We start from the raw sequence: 21346 nt of genomic DNA, 5'->3' as shown, positions 1-21346 counted from the left end.
TTGGATGTTTTGATTATAACTTATAAGTACTACACACCCATCTCTAAAAACAGGGGGTTGTAGTTTATGATTGTAAAAAGCCACCACATCCATGTTATGACTAATGATAACTAATGAGATGTACAGTGGTCGCGCCAGGCCCCCCTGCAAAGAAATCTTTTGAGGGAGCCAGACACAAACATTCCCTCCTCCCCCACCCCCCTCCAGGCCTGCACCGTGCCAAACCTCAAGGCCCGTGCCACACTTTTTAAATAAGGTAGGAGAGGGGCCGGGGATGGTTGACTACAGTACAACAGGCCCCACGGTCCAGGTTCCCCTATTGCCCCCCCTTCATGGGGTCTGCTGTATAGGTAGTTCCAAGGTAAAGAATCAATTACTTTTAAATGATTGGGGCAGGGAATGTGCATTTTCCGCCTGCATTTCTTGGGTGTTTGTAGTCATTGTAGCTATATTGGTTGTACATTCATTAAATATATATTTCTATAATCAGTAGTTTCCATGCTGTGGGACTGTCACCAAAGGGGCCTAAGTCTGAATTATTTGAGGGAAAGTGCTTATTTACTGTGTGATATATTTATGAAAATGGTACAACCATGATTCTATTGCATAACATTGCACTATGTACAGGTTCGTTCTTATTAGAAATACCTGTCATTTATATAAAGGGAGACATAATTACATTTTGTGTGTGATACTGTCTTAAATAATGCATACTGCAGCAATCTGGGGAGTTCATTTTCTCTGTTTAAAGAGACACTATCACCACTGGCATAACTAGAGAGGAAGCAGACCCTGCAGTCTGTGCACCCCTGTCTCCCAGAGCCCCCCACGACTGTGGGTTCTGTTTCCTCTATAGTTATGCCAGTGGTGAAAGTGTCTCTTTAAACAGTGGAAATGAACTCCCCAGATTGCTGCCATCATTATAGGCTTCCTCTATAGTTGTAAATAATTCCCCTCCCCAGCCATTCTCCTACAGGTGGGCAGGAAGGGACGGAGGTGGGAGATGCTGGATGTCACTGGATTAGTTGTCTTTCCAATTTTTGTTCATGTATTATGCAGATTTATTATTGTTCACACTCTTTTTTTATTCCTCTTTATTCATAAGTTATACAGGGCAGCAATAAAGGTAGCAGTTCCAGATTAAAAAATGTACCATATTCTCACATTATTGTTCGCATTTTTAAGAGTGGTCTCTACAGAACAGTGGATGGGTCAGAGCAATTACAGAATGCTGTGCCTTCATACAGAATTTTCTGTGATTACCCCAATATTGCTTGGTTGCACTTGTACCATAACTAGGGAACCCTGCTGAGTGGGTATTCCTTACTCTATGCTGTTTTATTGCATCAGCCTGATATGACCTTCCATAAAAAGATCCATAGAAAGCTTAGGAAAACCTTTAAACACACATTATGAATGCCAGAGTGGTTGTAAATGTAATCTACCATTACTATGCCTTTAAACACATCTGTCTCTCTGCTTGTAAAGTTCTGCGTCTCACAAACCTAAACAGAAGTTGCCCATAAAATACTGACTTATCCCAAAATGTGACATAAAGCAGCAAAGCGAATGTTAGGTCCCTGCCTATTCACACTGAGCTGCTTATTATTATAGATATACTGCTGCTAGCTCAGCCTTCTGTCTCTGATAACCAAGAGCAAAGACACACGGGGTGATTAGTCACTGCAACTTTTTAAAAGTCGCAGCAACTAATTGCAGCATTGCAAACCGTTGCACGATCGCCGCAATCCCTTTATATAATATATCAAAGTTATCATTATCCCTTAGGTGGCCTCTTCTCCAGTGTAAACATTCCCAGCTTGGCCAGTCTTCTTTATTTCAACAATACATAAGAGAACTGGAGATTAAAAATGCACTGCATATTCTAGATGGGGTCTTATCAGTGCTTTGTAAAGGGGATGACAGAACCCTGCAGAACCCCACTTAAAACTCTACTCGGAGTACAGAATGTGCCCCTTACAACCAGTCTCTGTAGGTGATTCTCTAATTATGTACAAAGCAGCAGACTTTTGTTTAGAAATAATACATTTATACTATATTTATATTATGTCCCCTCACAAGCGCCTCTTTTCCAGAAAAAACAACCCCAACCTCGACAGTCTAACCTCATAGCTTAAATCTTCCATCACCTTTACCAGTTTAGTTGCAGTCTCTGCACTCTCTCCAGCTCATTAATATCCTTCTTAAGGACTGGAGCCCAAAACTGCATCACATACTCAAGGTGAGGCCTTACCAGGGACCTATAAAGGGGCAAAATTATGTTCTCATCCCTTGAGTCAATGCCCTTTTTTATACAAGACAGCACTTTATTTGCTTTAGTAGCCACAGAATGACACTGCCTGGAATTAGACAACTTGTTATCTACAAATATCCCCAGATCCTTCTCAATTTAGGATCCGCCCAACACACTCCCATTTAGTATATAACTTGTATTTATATTATTTCTACTAAAGTGCATAACTTTGCACTTGTCCACATTGAACCTAATTTTCCATTTTGTTGCCCAGTTTTCTAATTTTGTCAAAAAGTAGAAAGAGTACTTTCAATTCCCACCTCCTAGGGTTGTCACCTGTCTGGTTTTGACCCGGGCAGCACAGTTTTCTGTAGGGCTGTCTGGGTCAAAACTACCTTAGTATTCTCTAAGATTGACATAGCGATTGGCCCGCCACTGGTGATTCACTTTGTTGCTGTGGGAAGCAATTATTTGCCCGCGTAGCTGTGATTTAACTGTGGACGACTAATCTCCCCATGGCCCTAAGAGAATATAGTCAGCCAAAGGCATTCCCGAAGAAAAGCGCTGACTCCATTCAAACTCATTAAGCATCTACATTAACATTCAAATCATTTATGTCAACTTTTCAGTTCAGTATTTGCATGTAACAACAGGACTCTCCTATCAGATACAAAAGAGAGGAGATATAACAGGATTACATAATAAAGTATATACATATATACATACATACATAATGCCCTGATAGTGACATTTTGGCCTTTGTTCAGAGACTGAGATAAAGCTTTTGCAAAGACTTTGTATGGGTTTGACTGATTTTTATTTATACTTCTTAATTGCAGGGTTGGCACTGCAAAGACTTCATTGGCTTTGTGTTTGTTAAAGCTCTTACTATATAATGTATATAAGGGCAAAGACACAGAGAGCTACTAGTAGCAGCTACTTGTCATGGCTACAGAAATAGACAATGCTGATCATTTAGGGTGAAGACACATAGGGGCGATTAGTTGTTGCAACTAATACATTAGGGTACTGAATAAGTTGCTGAGACTAATGCCTCGCAAATTTTCACTGCATGGATTAGTCCCCGCAATTTTGCCCTTCCTGTCTCTATGTGTGTTTTAGCAAAGGCAGTTCTCAGTATTGTCTATGGCAGGGTATCAGAGGGTATCTCATGTGGGCCCCCCCATGGTCACTTTTCACAGCCCCTCTAAGTCTAACAAACCAATGACACATGGATGTAGCTGGTTTCAGCTACAAAAACCCATAAGTAAATAAGCAGAAGATGGCTACTAGCAGTTTGACATGTTATACAATGAGAGTGAGGGGACTGAGTGATGGTACTGGACTCCCTATCATATCATAGAGTGAAAGTAATGAGGATGCCATAACCCACTGATCTCATGAATAATGTTTGCTAACGCAGGCATGTTTGAAAGCACTGTTATTTTAAAATACAATGTTCTAGTTTCTTTAAAGACAGCCTTATTATTAATACTAATTAGACCTATATGTGAAAATGATAGGGGTCTTCAGGTCTGTCTAATATTTTTGCATTGAAACTGACAGGAACCATGGGCCAGAACACCAACCTGCTCACACCCGTATCTCCCACTTGTTTTGTGCAGGAATCAATCAGTTCTGCAGAGATGTCAGGGAGATGCTTGGCTTCTCTCCTGGATGGTTCTGGAAGATCTGCTGGGTGGCAATCTGCCCCCTTTTCCTCCTGGTGAGTCCCTAGCTACACAGGCAAAGCGCTAGCTGCATAACAACCCACCTGCTACTGATGGTGATTTGCATTCATACTCATTGCAAACAAGTGTTAGCTGCTTAGAATTTTCAGGAAATGCTGCATTGTAGGTAAAAAACATGATGATTTTCATCCAATTGATGCACTTTGCTATACGTTGGCCTTATAATTTTTAATATTATTCTGGTTACTGTTCCATCTTCAGTATTATGTGGCCCCATTACTGGAATCACTAACCTAGGATCACTTCATTTAAAAGTGAATTAAAAAGGTTCAGTAATGTTGTGCTGTATGTTTAGAAAATGCTGGCTCTGTAAGCTATAGGGCCTTGGACTGGGTAGGGTAGATCTGTGGCTTATGTAGGGCACCATGCCAAAAAGTGATGCGTTATGATTTACTAACCTTCACTACCCCCAGAAGTGCATCACCCTAAATGCAACATGAAAGAGCCCACAATGTAAAACAGTATTGCCGAATGTCTCATGATCGGTGCTAATATAATGGTGAGGAGACACAGGCACAGTGCAGATGCTCACCATTAGTCTGTAGAGTAATCGTTCCTGTCTGGTTCTTAGATTAACGAAACCCAGACAGTCCCTACTGATACAGACAGCACCTTCTAAAATAAAGCTGTCTGATTCCCAACCAGTTAGGTGACAATTCTGGTGCCCTGCAAGTTTGCAGCAGCATTTTTTCTGCTCCTTTTACTATTTTGTATGGGATATTCCCCATGGGAGACCAAGTTGCAGCAATGTTCCTGTAGGTGAGATGCTGCTAGAGCCTGTGAATTCTCCATTAAGCCTGGAGTTGGGGGGCATTTCACAGGGAAGCCAGTTTTAGTCTTTAATTGATTACAACACCATTATTGGGTATTTAAACAGGATACAATTTAATCGGTAGCATAACAAGTTGTGCAGTCACGCAAGTTAGGCCCCACTACACACATGGCTGATGAGGTCCTAATACCCAAGCCTCTTAGTTACTCTGTGCTCAAGTCTTGGTGTCTATTGGCTTCATTTTAATAAAAGTAACGTATTTAGAAGTCTAACAGGGCCAGAACTAAGGGGAAGGAGAAGTGGTACCTTCCATAGAACGCAATAGTTGGTGGGGCACTAGGCATATACTTTTTCTGCCTACCCCTTGCCTGGTCCCACCATTGCTTGTCAAGCAGCTTGGCCCACCTCTGAGGTCTAATAACCCATAGCACATAATCAGGGGGCTGATTTATGAACAAAGGGGCTAAATTGCACAAGTGCAGTTGTCAACCAGTAAAATATAATGGAAATATAATATTCCCCAGGCAAGGATAAGGTGCTTTGTGCAGTATATGTTTGCTAGTAGTTGCCATAGGGAGCAGCAGACACGCATCCCCCTCCATCCCATAGGTTAATAAAAGGAGCAGGTTTACAATAAAGTGAAGTTTAGCAGAGACTTGTGTTTAAAGTCTGCCCTGTTCTTCCTGGGGTATAAATAGATACTGTACGCTTTGCTAAGGTGCAGCCTTTTCTGTTGTGTCATGGGTAAAGGCTGATTTATGGCGATGCGCAGGCGTTACTAGGCATCCCTGGGCAGTCAAAACACTGGATTAAACCATAGCAGGCGAAGAGGAGTCACTTGGCAGAATATTTCTACTGCAAAAAGAAACAGTGCGTAGGATGTGTATTGTATACACGTGGGTTTCGCTTCCCCCACTTCTGTTGGGCAGGATATTGGAACAGAGCAATGCCATAGCCAGACCCTGCTTCCCATCAAGTCATACTTACTAATCTCTATTTATCCACACATCCCTAGCCCCCATATCTAATAAAAGCCATAATGTTTGCCTAGGTGCAGTAACCCATAGCAACCAAAGCATGTTTATTCTTAACAGGTGATAAGTAGATGCTACCTGCTGATTGGTGGGCACAACAGCTCAATGTTTGCAGACACTCGGGGCATATTTATTATAGTGTGTAAGCCAACATTACTGGTGATGTTGCCCATAGCATAACATTACAGATTGCCTAAATACACTTCTCCTAAGACAATGATAATTGCAATAGGACCACACAATGTGCAGAAAGATTTCCCAAAAATGTACTTTACTTTCTGTGTGCTCCCTCAGAGATCAGCTGACAGGAAATAATGCAGCTCTAACTGTAACAGGAAGAAGTGTGGGAGTAAAAGGCAGAACTCTGTCCATTAATTGGCTGATTTGACCTAACATGTACAGTTGTGTTCAGAATAATTGCAGTGTGTTTAAAAAAGTTGAATAAAGCTAAAAATCCTTATAATAGCTTTTTTTCCATACATGCAATGCATTGGGAACACTGCACGTTCTATTCCAAATCAAAACATAAAGAAACATTTATCAAATTTTGTGTTTCTCCTTTACAAGTGAAGAAAAGGGAATATTGGGCTGTTCAAAAAAATAGTAGTGTCTGCATTTTTATTAACAAACTTAAACATTTACTGTTTAAGGCTGATGCCACACGAGGCGTAGGGCGGATATTTTCAGCAAGCGGAAAAGCGCTTGCTGAAAATTCCGCCCTACGCCTCTTACATGTGCCTGCACCCGAATGAATTGAATACGCTCGGGTGCAGGCACATGTAGCCGATATACGCATGAAAACGTGTGACTTTGCATTCTCTCGCATTCATGCGTATATCGGCTACATGTGCCTGAACCCGAGCATATTCCATTCATTCGGGTGCAGGCACAAGTAGCAGGCGTAGGGCTGAATTTTCGCCAAGCGTTTTTCCGCTTGCCGAAAATATCCATCCTATGCCTCGTGTGGCATTAGCCTTAACTGAAAACAGTTTCCCTTTGTATCACAGACACCTGTGAGCAGGTATTCCAGCCCAGGATGGTTGGACTACATTCCACGGTTCTTCTGCATTTCTTGGTTTTGTCTCAGAAACAGCATTTTTGATGTCACCCCACAAGTTTTCTATTGGATTAAGGTCCGGGGATTGGGCTGGCCTCTCCATAACATTAATCTTGTTGGTCTGGAACCAAGACGTTGCTTGTTCACTGGTGTGTTTGGGGTTGTCTTGTTAAAAAAACCCATTTCAAGGGCATTTCCCCTTCGGCATAAGGCAACATGACCTTTTCAAGTATTTTGATGAATTCAGACTGATCCATGATCCCTGTATGTAATAAATAGGCCCAACACCATAGTATGAGAAACATCCCCATATTGTGATGCTGGCGCCCCAAAGCTTCACTGTGTACTGTGGCTGGAATTCCGTCTTTGGGGGTCACCTGACAATCTGCCTGCAGCCCCTAGACACAAAAAGAACAATCTTGATTTTATGAGTATGTATGTATATCTTTATTTTTGAAGTGCTACATCTTTCAGGTTTTGGTTGGCATTTTTAAAGCATTTGAGAACATTTTAGCGGAACAGCCTATGATTTTCCTTCTCCAATCAACCTTTTAATCAAAATACACTAAATATGCCAAATATAACCACTATAACCAGAACGCACAACATTTGCTGCCTTCCTTCCTTAAATAAGGGCCGTAATTGACATCTGTTTTTTCACAGAATGAATGACCTCATTGAACTCCACACTACTATTATATATTGTTATGAACAAAAATCTGTATAACTGAATCAATTAATGATTCAATTACACAGAATCAGCAGCATGGCATGACTATTGGGTCTGTTGGTTTTCTATTTCTCTGCTACACCTACTAGTAAATGATTTGCCATGTAGAAACAGAGAGTGATCAGGTTAGTGATGTTGGGCTGCTATTATTCTAAACACAACCTTATATGTGCCCTTGGTTTGTTCCTGTGTTCCATGTAAATCATATGATACCTACATTTTTTTTATGAAAACTGTTTCTTTAGATGAGGCAGGGTTTTATGCAATATATTTTTATAGAAACCTGCGTTGTACAGGGGTATAGTTTTCCTTTAACATGAGAATGGGAATTTCCAATATACACAACCATAACGGTACCTGATTCTCTGTACTTGGTGCTGCCCAGATTGGAGTTGGTTGGACACAAGATCCAATGAATAATTCCTATAAGTCAACTTAGAACATAGCACCCTTGGGTCTCTAATAGCCCGGTGCATACAGCTGGCAAGCTATCATAATATCCTATGAGACCCCAAAATATGATCTAAGGGGGGCACTGCTGCCTGATTCACCTTTGTATGACTGGAGCTGACAGGTTGTGCTGCAGTTTTACACATTTTTTTATAAAATATTGGTCATTATTTGGTGATTATTTCATGGACTCTCTTTCCCTTCAGTTCATTATTTGCAGCTTCATGTCCAGCCCCCCAGATCTACGGCTGTTTAACTACCAGTATCCCAGCTGGACTGTAGTGCTAGGTTATTGCATTGGGACATCCTCTTTCATCTGCGTTCCGGCATACATGGTGTACCTTCTCACAAGCACTCCTGGCTCGATAAAAGAGGTAAGAGAGAACCAGCTTGGTACCCTGTTGTTTTTCATTCCAGCCAACTCTGAATGCAGGGAGGTCTACCTAGAGCAGCAGGGAGTGTGTGATGTAAAGTGGGACACACTGAGTAATGCTGTTTGCATGAGCTCACAAAAGTTTTGAATCACACCATTTACACACCATGTAGATTTGTTATTATAAACTGTACTTGCAAAAAATGGTCTAAATTATTGGCTGATTAAAATCAGCATCAGCCTTATGATATAGAAAACAAGTAACTAAATTGTTTTAATGGGAACACATAGAGCCCCTGAGTCTTAGTTTCCCCGCCAAACCCAGCTCCGGTGACATCATAGAAACCTGAATATTTCAGTCTGAATCTTGGCGGAATCCTGAAGCAAATCCTGGATTTGGTGCATCCCTAGTTCTATAAAGCCTATTAAAAAATCATTAAAACATGAAATAAACCCTTTACGATTGTTCTGACTCCAATAAGGATTAATTATAATTAATTAAAATGTATCATGCGGCAGGAGACATGGGGCACAATCGTATGTGAAAGTGCACAAGATGGCATTACATTTACACTTCTGTTGGCCATACATGTAGTTATGTGGAATGTCTAGGTTTTCTCTTCAGCCCATGCCAATGCAGAATTGCCTAATTCCCCTTTATATCTCACAGCGCTTTTTGAAGAGTATTACCCCAGAGGTCTCGAGAGAAATCCCCCTCGGTGGTATCCACATGAACGCCGTTTAATCTGAAGGAAGCACCTTTATGAATCCACTTTGCAAACTCTACATACTCCATTCTGTGCCTAAGGGAAACTCTTCCTCACCATGGACGCTTCTCAGCTCATACTCTGCCGCCGCCGCCGCCAAAGCTTCACTTCCTGAGAGGCAGGTTGCACTCATTTCCTGCTGAACATTTCAACGGAGAGTTGGCAAGGAATTAGCAGTTTAGCAGGAATAGCAGTTTAGGATTGAGCCAAAGGTTTCTGTGTGACAAGGATTTGCTGCTCTTAGTCATTATGGCTAAAATATAATGTATGCAGTTGTGGGGAGTTCTGGGAAGCGCAATGCACTTGAAGGTGACTGCATCTTATCTTACATTCTAATCGAGACTATCACTAACTAGATACTTAGGAATCCATTTTAAATACAAATATAATGTTCTGTAGTTTCTTTATGTCAGAGTTTGTATTTTTGATATGTCGATACAAGCGTAGCTCGTGTAATATATCTGTTATCACAGATAAACAAAGGAGTCAATGAAAGGGGCAAGAGCCTGCAAGCCAAATATGACTAGTAACTGTTACCTCTCTAGGAGGAAAAGAGTAGCGGGTTATGGGAAGCACACTAAATACCACAATCATCATAGATGTTTCACCTTTTCCATTATTGTCATTGGTTGCTCTATGGATATGTTTCTTTCAGTAGAGAAGGTGTAGAAGTAAAACCAAAATGGGGCCTATTATGTAAAGAACTGATCCAAAATAGCCATGAAGCCAAGTTATAGAAAGGGTGTGTCTAATACTATAGTCTTGTGCATCATGTTCCAAGAGCTGGATAGTTAAGTGCACAAAGTGCTGCACAGACTTTCAGTTGACTACAGTGTGACCATAAATATATAGAAACTGATGGAACTGGGCTACTAATATGTGTGTGTGCCACAGTATGTGCCAGTATTGTTACATAATTGCTGTGATGCTTCTAACAGTATCTTACTAGTGGCAGCCTTGCAGACAAACAGGGGGAAATGTACAGATCTGGCAAAGGGTTTTATGGCATTGGCAGAATAGTATTTTTCTGTCTAGGTTAAGGTCAAGGTTATATATATGTTCAGCCCATAGCTATATCTGTTTTTTTTTCTTTTTCTCTCCTGTGGGAAAATGTGATCACTCGTGATTTTCCCTATTTTTACATGCTAATGCTTTAACTGGAACACAAGGCAGGAAGGCAATAAAGTCCAGGGTCAGACAGGCCCACTGGGGCCCTGCAAACTGACCCCAGCCACCACCACTCCCTGCTCCACTGTGCTGCTTACTTCTCTGTTACAAAATAAAGATGGCCATGTGTTCCATAGTGGAATGCATGACCATCTTTAATTTTTAACTGCTAAGTAAGAACCGATGCAGAGTGGGGACTGGGGCTGAGGTGGAAGTGGGGAGTGGCAGGGGCTGGGTGGTACCCACCCTTAGGTGGCTGGGTAGTGGGCCCTTAAGTTGGGTATCTGGTGGGCCCTAAGTACCCCAGTCTGACTGTGACAAAGCCTGTAAAGTAGAACATTACAACAATATGGACCTCCCATTACACCCAACTGATTTGCATTAAAAATGTATGTAAATAATGTCTAACTCCAAAATTCCACATACGGATCAGATTATTTTTTAATATTTGTTGGGTCCCTGATAAATCTGCAGTTACTCCTAGGCTCTGTACCTTCAGGTAATAAAGGGAGCAATACCAATGGCCAATGAGAGCATAACAAGAGTGTGCTACTAGGTGTAACAGCAATCACACAAGTACCTGAAAGTCTGCAGTGGGGTATTCCGAGGACATGCTACTGTCCTAAAATGTTTGATCCTATCCTGTTTGTCCAGAGCACCGCAATAAACCTGGGAACACCCCACCATGGGTATTTGTGTTATTACTTTTACACTAGGAAATGGCTGCCCAACTTGGACACGATATGGTCCTCTCAAAAATGCTGTGGCTCCCAGCCTGGCAGTGGTTTCTATATACATATGTCATATCCTTTTTATGGCAGGGATGTGCCAAATCCATAATGTCCTTGTATATCTACAAGACACCAGTTACACACCATGTATGAATATGTACACACATTAGAATAAGATAGGTAGGTAAGTAGCCGCCGGCAATGGTTTCAGCTAAGTGAGCTTCAGATTCCTGGCAACACAAACACGTGGGCAGCTCAGTACAGAGTGTATGGGGCCTGCCTGGCAGTCTCAGTATTTTGGGAGAAAGTGCTGATGTGAAGCTATAAAAAGAGGTGTTTCATGCACAATGGGAATGATTTTCCAGCTCTCTGAGAAATAAGTCAGAGATTTAATGAGACAGGAATGACCTGCACTTTTCAAGTTACTATTTAAAGCAGATTTACGAGGTTTAACTCTGGCTTAGCCTCAAGCATGTAATATTTGTATTTCTAGCAACAGTAACAGCGCAGGCAGAGCAAACGCATTGTGTACGAACTGTTCACTGCTGTCCAGGAAGAACAGAATAAGTACATTCAGGCCAATAGATAAGCATCTTTTCCTCCAGTATCATAAACATTATATTTTGTGGGGGTTTCCTTGTCCTCTAAGGCACAGTGCTTCAGAGTACAGAAAGATTAATTTTCTGGGAAAACCTTGGGTCTCCAGCTTTCTGGATAATAGATCCCATACATGTAATTCCTTTTTAATATTGTATTTCAGCCAGTGAGCAGTTGGATGTTGTGCAGTTTGGTTATAAATGTGGATAGCAAAAACCTATTGTTTTGTTTATTTGGCATGGGGGTTAACCAGTCAGATTACTACAATGATAGTGGCTCTGTTGTGTTTCATTGGCCATTTAACTTGTAAATATGCCAGCAGAGTATCAGCCAAAAATGCTTTCTGTTCTAGAAATTGATTGTGATTGAGGGTTCAATTATTAAGTACCCCCCTGATATTGCATGGACCAACTGGGTGATCTTGTATGACTAGATCAGACCATGGATGAACAGTTTTGTTGGTGGGCACTGCAACCTGGAGTAAGGAAAGTGTCATTTCTACTACATGTCTAACTGCCCAGGCTTTTGGGGATAGTTCTCCTTTCCTCAGTTGTAGTTTGTACATCATGGATAAAGCCTTAGAGCAGTGATCCCCAACCAGTGGTTCATGAGCAACATGTTGCTTCCCACCCGCTTTGATATTGCTCCCAGTGGCCTCAAAGTAGGTGCTCATTTTTCCATTTCTGGCTTGGAGGCAAGTTTCAGAAGCACAGAGACACCAAAATAGCCAATCACAAACCTTATATGGCATCCCCACTTTTTTCATACTTGTGTGGCTCACCAGCACTTTTTATATCTGAGTGTGGCTCATGAGTAAAAAGGGTCGGGGCTCCCTTAGAGCCGGTTTCCGTGCATCTAATGAATGTTACTTATTGCTGTTTTCTGTCCCCTGGAATGTGTCCCCCTGAGGCCAGTACTCACCTTGTCCCCTTGGGAGGAGTGTGCATCTGAGGAAGTAAGAGTCATCCATCTCCTCCCCCTACTCCCTTCTGTGATGTGCACAACCTTTGTCATTTTGATTAATAGGCAAACGCCATATGCATGCAGTCACGTTTATTGTTTTACAAAATACGATTAAAAGACTAACAATTTACTCTTCCAGAGATGAGCTAATGTTGTCCTGGCCTCCCCAAACAGTGACAGACAGGGGACAGCTGAGTATTGCTAGTTGCTAGGCAAGCGGCCCATAGACTACAGTACTGTTGGGCAGAACTTAGATCATAAACAAATTCTCAATACAATTTTTCTTACTCTTTGCTTCTCCCAGTTCCTTCTGTCTGTGCACTCTCCTTCCTTTTATTTCTCCAGCCAAATGGTTGGGTAAACACCTACACCAAGGCTTACTGGGCAGTTTTTGTAAGTTGCAGTTTTAAAACATTCATAAAGTTGAGATATTATAAAATCATAGAATCATTTTGGCTTTATGAAAGAATTGTCTTGTAGTGACATGGCTGAATCTCTAGGCTGTGCAAGTATATACATGAACATGTGAGGATTTGGCGAGGTTGCCAAAAAAGCGGATCTTCTCCCGATATCCAATTTTCAACAAAGACCAATTGAAATAATCAATTCAATTTCAGCAAATCAATTTTAGGCCAGATGCCAGTCAAGTTGGGGGCCTCATACACAGGCAGGTAAAGGGTCTAAGGGCTCTGGTACACGGGGAGATTAGTCGCCCGCGGCAAAACTCCCTGCTCGCGGGCGACTAATCTCCCCGAGTTGCCTTCCCTCTGCCATCCCACCGGCGAACATATAAGTCGCCGGCGGGATGGCAGACGCGGCGGCGCGATTTCGGGAAATCGCCGAAAAAGACTCGCGAGTCTTTTTCGGCGATTTGCGCGAAATCGCGCCGCCGCGTCTGCCATCCCGCCGGCGACTTACATGTTCGCCGGTGGGATGGCAGAGGGAAGGCAACTCGGGGAGATTAGTCGCCCGCGAGCAGGGAGTTTTGCCGCGGGCGACTAATCTCCCCGTGTACCAGAGCCCTAAAGGACCCGAATCGACAGCTGAAATCTGCCAGTGTATGGCCGCCTATAGCTAAAAGGAAACACTTATCTATTAGCCGGATTTCTATGACCAGGTACATATACAGGGAGCTGAGCAGAAAGATGGCAATGGCATCAACTATATAGTAGACCTTCCTGTGTGTCCTGGTGAAAACAGGTAAACTGGTGATTGTGACACCAATTGCTCAGGATTGGACATTCTGCTTGAATCCTTTATTTTAGGAAGTAAAGCCTCCCAGCAGTTACTTGCTCTATACCCGGGTATCTGTGCTCCTTCTCTCCAATGGGGAACGCCGGACCTTATCCTCATCATGGAGCCAGGGAAAGAGCTGGGACATGGGTATTTCTGTGTGTGTACAAGGCAGTATCTTCTGCTGATAGGAAGCTAATTCCCAGCCATAGGATCAGGTATTGAGGAAAGAAAGCATGTACTGAACCAGGCACCAACTAACTGCAAAGCTCAAGGGAATATTTCATTTTCATTTCTGTCTCACTTAAATTCAGATAAGTCTGAAAATAGCAGCTTAGTGTGTATGTGTTGTGTATGTGTTGTGCATGGGTGTGCCCCATTGCTGTGTCCCCATTTCCCTCCCACCAATCTCCTTATATAACTTTTTGAAACTTTAGCAGTTATCTGGTTGCTAGGATTAAAATTGCCTTAGCAACCAGGGAGCAGTTTGAATGAGAGACTGGTATATGAATCAAAGGAAGGCCTAAATAGATGAGGAATAAAAAGTAACAATAATAATCAGTAATGTGTCAGAAGAAGCCTAATAATTCAAAAACTTTAAAAAAAAGTAACAAAGACCAATTGAAAAGTTGCTTAGAATTGCCCATTGTATAACATACTAACAGTAAACCCAAAGCTTATGGTCACATTGTAGGAAAATAACACTCGTAACAAGATTCAAAGAATTTCCTATGGAATTTGAATAAATTAGATTTCGAAAAGCAAAAAAATTCAAATATGTTAATCCTCGGAATCTGTTACATGTTACTTCCAAATCCAGGTTGGAGTAAAAATACACGCACTCTTAGATCTGACGATCCATGCAATGTGCTGTGTATATTTTTTGGCAGCTAAGATAAAATCTAAATAATCAAATGTTCCATTTGCTCAATTCACTTTAAAAATAATCCAAGCAGACCTCAATATGACAAAAAACATCTGGCGGATTACGGCGAGGTTACCAACAATAAATAGAGGGTTTCATATCCTGAGTCAAATCTCAGTGCTGCATTGTAATTGGCTAGCCGCTTGCCCAATGAGGACACAACAGTCCATCACCATGGCGTTAACACCTTCAGTTGCCTTTTAGAAATGACAGTGTTTGAGGTACTGAGTCTCCTTAGGAGCCATGGAAACACCAGGTCCGGGGGGCGGTGGGCTTGTAATGTTTGCACATTATCCTTATTTAAACATACATATTATTTGCCTTCCACTGGACTTGGTATGAAGTCTGATATATATGCACAGAAGTGGGCACAAATGCTAATGTTAAAGTTATGGAACAGGCAGCAGATCACATTTACAGTTTAGTGACGTCACACTATTGGGGAATACTGGGAGCCTAGGGCTGCGCACACTGTCTATGAAACCTTAGCCCCCTTATATACTCAGATTCGTACTCAGATTCAAGCACGTAGTCTTTAATGTCAACCCTGGGGCCATAGCAAAGACTTGGTTGGTTGGGGCACCTGTATAAACGGTAACTCCAGCCAATTTCATCTTTAAACCCAATGTTGGAGCTTTAGCACAAAGAGAAGGAGCCATGTTGGAGCCGGGCACCTGTATAGGAATTCTTTCAGAAAGGAGGATTGAAGGGGTGGTTTAACTTTAAATCAGCTTTTATAGTTCTTAGCAATGTTTCAGTTGGTCTTCATTATTTATTTATATTTTTTGTAGTTTTTTCAATTATTTGCCTTCTTCTTACCCTTTCCAGCTTTCAAATAAGGGGTCAATGACCCCGGCAGCCAAAAAAACTATTTCTTGATGATGCTACAGTTTGTATTGTTATTTTTTAGAACTTTTTTTTCTACTCAGTTCCTCTCCTATTCATATACCAGTCTCTCATTTAAACTGCTCCCTAGTTGATAAGGTAATTTGGACCCTAGCAACCAGATAGCTGCCGAAACACCAAACTGCAGAGCTGCTGAATATAAACCAAAGTGGGTGAGTGTTTCCTATAAGGCAATGAACAGAGGCAACATGGCATTCTCCTTCTAGCTTACCGTAAAACCAATTGGTAGAAACAGTTCAGCTACAAGTATGAACCTGTGACTTTAATTTAATCAAGCACTATTGTATTTATGTAGAACAGAGCAGCACAAGATTATTCCTTGAGGCACCAAAGCCTTGAATCATTGCTCCACAATCCAATTCCATCTCCTAGTTACATGAGACATAGCACTGACTATCACTGGGAACTTACCAATACCACTTGCTCTGCCCAAAGCCAAAAAGACTATAGTTAGGCATTACAGAAGGAATAGTGGATGGCAATATCTGCAAACAAAATGACCAATTGAAATGACTTATTGCTATTATTATGGAGCGCACAGGCTGAGTGCTCAGTTAGTTCTATTATTTCGGGCTGGTGTACGTGTTGCATCCAAAGGCATCTTTTGTTTACACACACACAGATACCAGCTGTCAGTATATATATGTATTTGTGTTGGTTGAGAATAGCTGAGGCTTTAGTAGAGCATGTAACTGGAGTCCTATTGTACATACTTATATTATATTCTTCACCTGTATATTATGTATCTGTATTAACTTATGCATCTATACCAAGTTCTGAATGTTCTAAGATCGATTGTAAATCATCAGTATGTGCCTTGTATTGTAACTTGTTAACTGTAAGATATGTAATACCATAATAAATATACCTACATATATAATCCAGTCCCTTTATTGTGTTCTGTGTGGGAATTTGCAGTATCAAAGATAGGTATCCGCCCATGGCCTTGTACTGGTACAGAGGCCCAAAACAAAGTATTTGTTGCGCTGTAGTTCTCCCTTAAAAGCATGTGCATCTAGGTACAGTAGGGCTTAAGCAGTGGGCGGAGCTTCAGTGGCATCACCACACATAATATCATATTATTAGTTAAAGCTACTTCAGTTAGTTCACTTCAGTTGGGTTACTGTTTGTGAATATAAGGCTATTTCTTAAGAATACATGGACTGGCTATCACTGTTGCTAAGCAATCCCTGTAATAGAGTAAATGCAACAGACCAGGCGGGCCCAATTAGACTCAGCTGGCCAATCAAACAGCCTGAAAGCCTGGCTGATCAGTCTATAGGAGAGCTCTGACAGAGAGAGGTGTCTGTGATTCCAATATACAGGAGTCTATGTGTCTGTACACACACAGTTGCCTGTGCAGGGGTCGGTAATATTGCTGCAGTTGATATGTCACTATCACTGGTATGGAGGAAGTCTCTTTTATACACAAGTAAGATTTGTATCTGCGTGTGGCAGCTGAGCTAAGGCTGCTGTTAAGGGGTGTGGCCTAATGACAAGCCATAGCAAATCAGCTTTCAATCTGCTCTGTCACTGACGCAGACCAGGGAGCCAGAGACTCTGGAGGGTGAGGGATGGGAGGCTGCTTCAATAATTAAGCATAACTTTGAAGCGGTGCAAAAATTTTTACATTTTTGTAGTGACTGTTCCCCTATAATTTTATGCTATGCTATGAAACAATCTAGAAGCTGTAATTTGTGCCTCTGGTTCCATTTAATCAAGCAGACGCAGCAGCAAAGGAACAATTTTGAATGTTACTTTGATATGATGTCTGGTATTAAAGTGCCTCACACTATATGGCAACCCCCCTTCTAATTACTGGAATTGGATATTTAAGCCACAGCCACCAACAGAACACAAAAGCCACTACATCATACATTTGGGGCTAAAGTTCCAACTGCCTCTTACTGTTTTTAATGTATTTGGGGTGTCTGGACCCTCTGCCTCTCACGGTATAATTTAGTAAATAAATATGGGGATATACAAGGCCTTTACTGTACAAGTTGGATCTGACATTCTGAAGCTAAGCTGAAGAAACGCCTAAAGCCAACCGCTTTCTATTGAGGTTTATAGAAACTGCCTGACATGGCAACTACTGATTTTTCTTGGCCTAAAAATGAGTTTTTTCACCTCAACCTGTACTAGCAGTGTTAGGCAGTTTCCATTAGGGCTGTGACACACAGGGTATTTTGTTAACTGGCAGCCTATATGCCTGTCACCATGCCTGGTAAGTTTTAATGAAAAGCACCAAGCAATGCATAAGAGTTTTGGTTTGGGAATGGGATGTTGGACAGACAGAAGTTCACATGCTTTTGGCCATGGAGTGGTTTCTCTTGTCAGCTTCCAGCTTGATATATGCCATTCCCGTGGCAGTTGTACAATACACAGAAGCTATATAGCAGCTGCCATGTAGTGTTACTGCCCACGGCTGAGAGCGCTGTATGGTATCTCACACATTCAGAGCACTGATAAACCATAAACCAAACCAAAAGAAGAAACACAATATTTTAACACATACTCATTTATGAACATCAGTTTAAAAAAAAAACAAAACATCTTAGCAAGAGCTAATATTTAGGGCAGACAGTTTCATCTGCTTCCCATGCAGTCTCCTCAATTCCAGGTGTCTTTATGCAAAACATGCATCTTAAACGGGGGGGGGGATGTTAAAGGGACACATTAAATGGGACTTGTGCTGAAATTACATTCTGTCTATTGTTTTAAATAATCTACATTTTCCTATTTTTTTGCCATTATAAAGCACTAATGTGTCAGTTGGGCTATGTTCACTAAACCTTAATAAAAAGAGAAATCTGTTCAGATCTTTCTTTCTACCTTTCTTTAAACAAACACCTCCCTTATCTAAGCAGCAGCATTTAAACAGCTCATTATCGGGGGCTTCTCGGTGGGCTGGTAATCCATTTTATCAGCTCCTTTGACTTTGTTGGAGGAAGTACTAAAGTGAAACTGGCTCCATATTCCTGTTCATTACCAGAAATAACAGAAAGCATAGATATTTCTTAATTAAAACAATAAGTAAAATGTTCAACACAAGCCCTAATTATTCAGCTCCTGTTGGAAAGGGGTGTATACTGTCCCTTTAACACAGCAAAGGCATTTAAAGGGAGACCAAGTCTTCCTTTCGGCTGTGTAAAACGTTCACTCATGGTAGTATGAGTACATGTTGCTGGAAGAGATTCCTGAGCAGAACAGGTACAGTGAGATTTGATTATATCCCACAACATCCCAAACAAGCACCTATAAGCACTATATCAGCCAACTGGCCAGTGTATTTTCCATCATAGCAATAGGAAAGATCTCATTCATGACAAGTGTGATGGGCAAATAGTTAGTCCTCCTCTTTCTCTACATGGGCCTTGGTACCAGCTCGTGCCATCTGCCTGGCAAGATACCGGTCCCTGGCTGAGCCCACAGTCTCCTCGTTGCTGCGCTTTGCAAACTTGCTGGTGCTTGAAGAGGAGGTTTCTTTTGGTGTCTCTTCTTCTCTCACCCCTTCCTCATCCTTCCGTTTAGGCTCGGAGCGTCTCTCACTGTGCTCTTTGGCACGTGTCTCTGACCCTGATGGGCTTCTCGCCTCTTTGTCTTTATGTCTCTTGTCTTTATCTGGTCGGTCACATCCTTCCTTATCCCTGTGCTTTTCTTTGTCTGTCCGATCCCTTCTCCTTCCATCATCTTCAGCATCTCTGTACTTCTTTCCTCTATCCCTGTCATGTTCGCTGTACCGATCCTCTTTCCCATGCCTGTATTTGTCTATGTAGTCCCCTCTTCGAGACTCTCTGTAACTGGATTCTGTTTCTTTTCTATCTTTATCCCTGACCCTGTGATGCTGTTCATCTCTATTTCTGTGCCAGTCTTTGTGGTCCCTATGTCTCTGCCTCTCTTCCTGCTCTCCCTTCTTTTCTCTAGGGTAATAGTCCCGCTCTTTCTGATACCTGTCTCTCTCTGACCGGCCTTCATTACTTGCCTCCTTCTCTCTCTTTCTTTGATGTCTGTGACCATCCATTTCCTCACTAGAGGAACTTGAATGCCTTTGCCTGAACTGTTTTTTTGATTTATATTCCTTTTTGGGGTCTGCCTTGCTTCTAGAAGCCTCTTCCTTCTTCTCAGGTGTAGCCTCTTCCTTCTTCTCAGGTGTAGCCTCTTCCTTCTTCTCAGGTGTAGCCTCTTCCTTCTTCTCAGGTGTAGCCTCTTCCTTCTTCTCAGGTGTAGCCTCTTCCTCACTTGACTCACTCCCTAAATCACTATCAGCATCGATATTCTGCTCCATATTTGCACTGCCTCCTGATTTCCTCTTTTCTTCCTTGCAGGTTTCTTGTCTTGGCTCATCTAAATGACCTCTAGACTTGTCCGTCATTCTTAAAAAAAGAAGGGGGGGAGGAGAAGAAACATTTTGAGCATGTTTGTGCCAAGTAAGTAAATGCAAGTCATTATAGTATAACAATCAGTTAACATACACAAGCATTATACTTGTACGACCCTGCCAAGGTAAGGGAATGTCAGGCACTAAATGAACTGAGGCGGCTTTCAAGCAATTAGAGTAACTAGGAATGCATGGAATCCACACGTCCTGCTTTCGGCAGAATAAAGGACCATGAATAGAAGATCTGGTTGAATTCTGAGATGAATGTAAACCCTAATTTGCATATTCAAACTAGAGATGCAGAAAGTGCACTTTTTTGGAATTCAGCCAAATCCCAATTCATTTGCACACACAAACTAATGCAAGGAAGGGGGAAACATCCTGCAGTTTTCTTAATTGTGTGAGCTAAAGTTGCGATTTTAAGGGTTCAGATTCAGTTCAGGAAATAGGATTTGGCTGAATCCTCCTGAAAAGGGCTCAGACTTCGGCAAATTCCAAAACAAATATGGGATTCGGTGCAGCCCCAGTTCAAATATGAGATTTAAAAACAAATCATTGCTGCTTCCAGATGTCCAGAGTTTTAATGTCAAATGACTTTGCCTGTGAGTGTTTCCCCCAACCAAATCCTGGATTGGGTACATCCCTAAAAGTAACTGTATTCATGTCTCTATTGGTGGCTGTAATGTAACTGGCTGTAACGTGCGGGAACCCCTCACTGAGCCTCTCAAGGCAGAATGTGTAAAAAATGAGAATGGTGTTTTGGCTTTTTAGCCTCTTTTGCCCCCAAATTTGACCGAGGCTGTATAAAGAGAAAGGGATACTGCTATCCCATTAGTGCCACTTTCCCTGATTTACACTAGGGCTTTAATAAGGTTCTGTTATGGTCACATTTGAGCTTCAGATTTCATATAATTCTATTGTTTACAAGATCAGTGCATCTGTTAAGGTTGCCTCAGCCAAACCAAATTTCTCTATCACTCTCATTGTTAAAGGGGCAGTTCATCTTCACAAAACTGACCCAAATAATTTTCAAATAGTTCAAATAAACCATGCCTTTTTATTTGATTTTTCAAATTAAATTTTTTTTTTCAAAAACTCTAAAACAGAATTTATTTTCTTCCCTTTCAAAGAAATGCCAGCAACTGATGTATCAACTGAAACAGTTTCTCTATTAAAGACTTCTCTAAATCCCAGGGAGCATGCTCAGTAGGGGGTAAGGCTAGTTTCATACATGGAGCAGAGACTGTATCCAACT

General features: G+C 41.6%; 2 protein-coding genes across 3 annotated transcripts in view; one reads left to right on the top strand and one right to left on the bottom strand.

Annotated features, from left to right (window-relative positions):
* Positions 1 to 12225, top strand: part of slc6a4 (solute carrier family 6 (neurotransmitter transporter), member 4) — a 61500-nt gene extending 49275 nt beyond the window's left edge. Inside the window, exons 12-14 of the mRNA XM_018091429.2 lie at positions 3880 to 3980; positions 8255 to 8422; positions 9092 to 12225. Coding sequence (XP_017946918.1) covers positions 3880 to 3980; positions 8255 to 8422; positions 9092 to 9166 — 344 coding nt within the window. The 3' untranslated portion in view covers positions 9167 to 12225. The remainder of the gene's footprint in view (positions 1 to 3879; positions 3981 to 8254; positions 8423 to 9091) is intronic.
* A 3736-nt stretch (positions 12226 to 15961) lies between these two features.
* Positions 15962 to 21346, bottom strand: part of nsrp1 (nuclear speckle splicing regulatory protein 1) — a 39024-nt gene continuing 33639 nt past the window's right edge. Inside the window, exons 7-8 of one of the 2 annotated variants that reach the window (XM_031896667.1) lie at positions 19870 to 20086; positions 15962 to 19821 (exon numbers count right to left, since the gene is read on the bottom strand). In XM_031896667.1, the coding sequence (XP_031752527.1) occupies positions 19060 to 19821; positions 19870 to 20086 (979 nt within the window). In that variant the 3' untranslated portion in view covers positions 15962 to 19059. Of the gene's footprint in view, positions 20087 to 21346 lie in introns of both variants that reach the window. The other variant, XM_004911697.4, reaches the window with a different exon arrangement.

The sequence above is a fragment of the Xenopus tropicalis genome, chromosome 2, assembly GCF_000004195.4.
Source record: "Xenopus tropicalis strain Nigerian chromosome 2, UCB_Xtro_10.0, whole genome shotgun sequence".
Classification (NCBI taxonomy): domain Eukaryota; kingdom Metazoa; phylum Chordata; class Amphibia; order Anura; family Pipidae; genus Xenopus; species Xenopus tropicalis.
The sequence above is the reverse complement of the archived record's forward strand: the minus strand, read 5'-3'. Positions and strand labels throughout refer to the sequence as shown.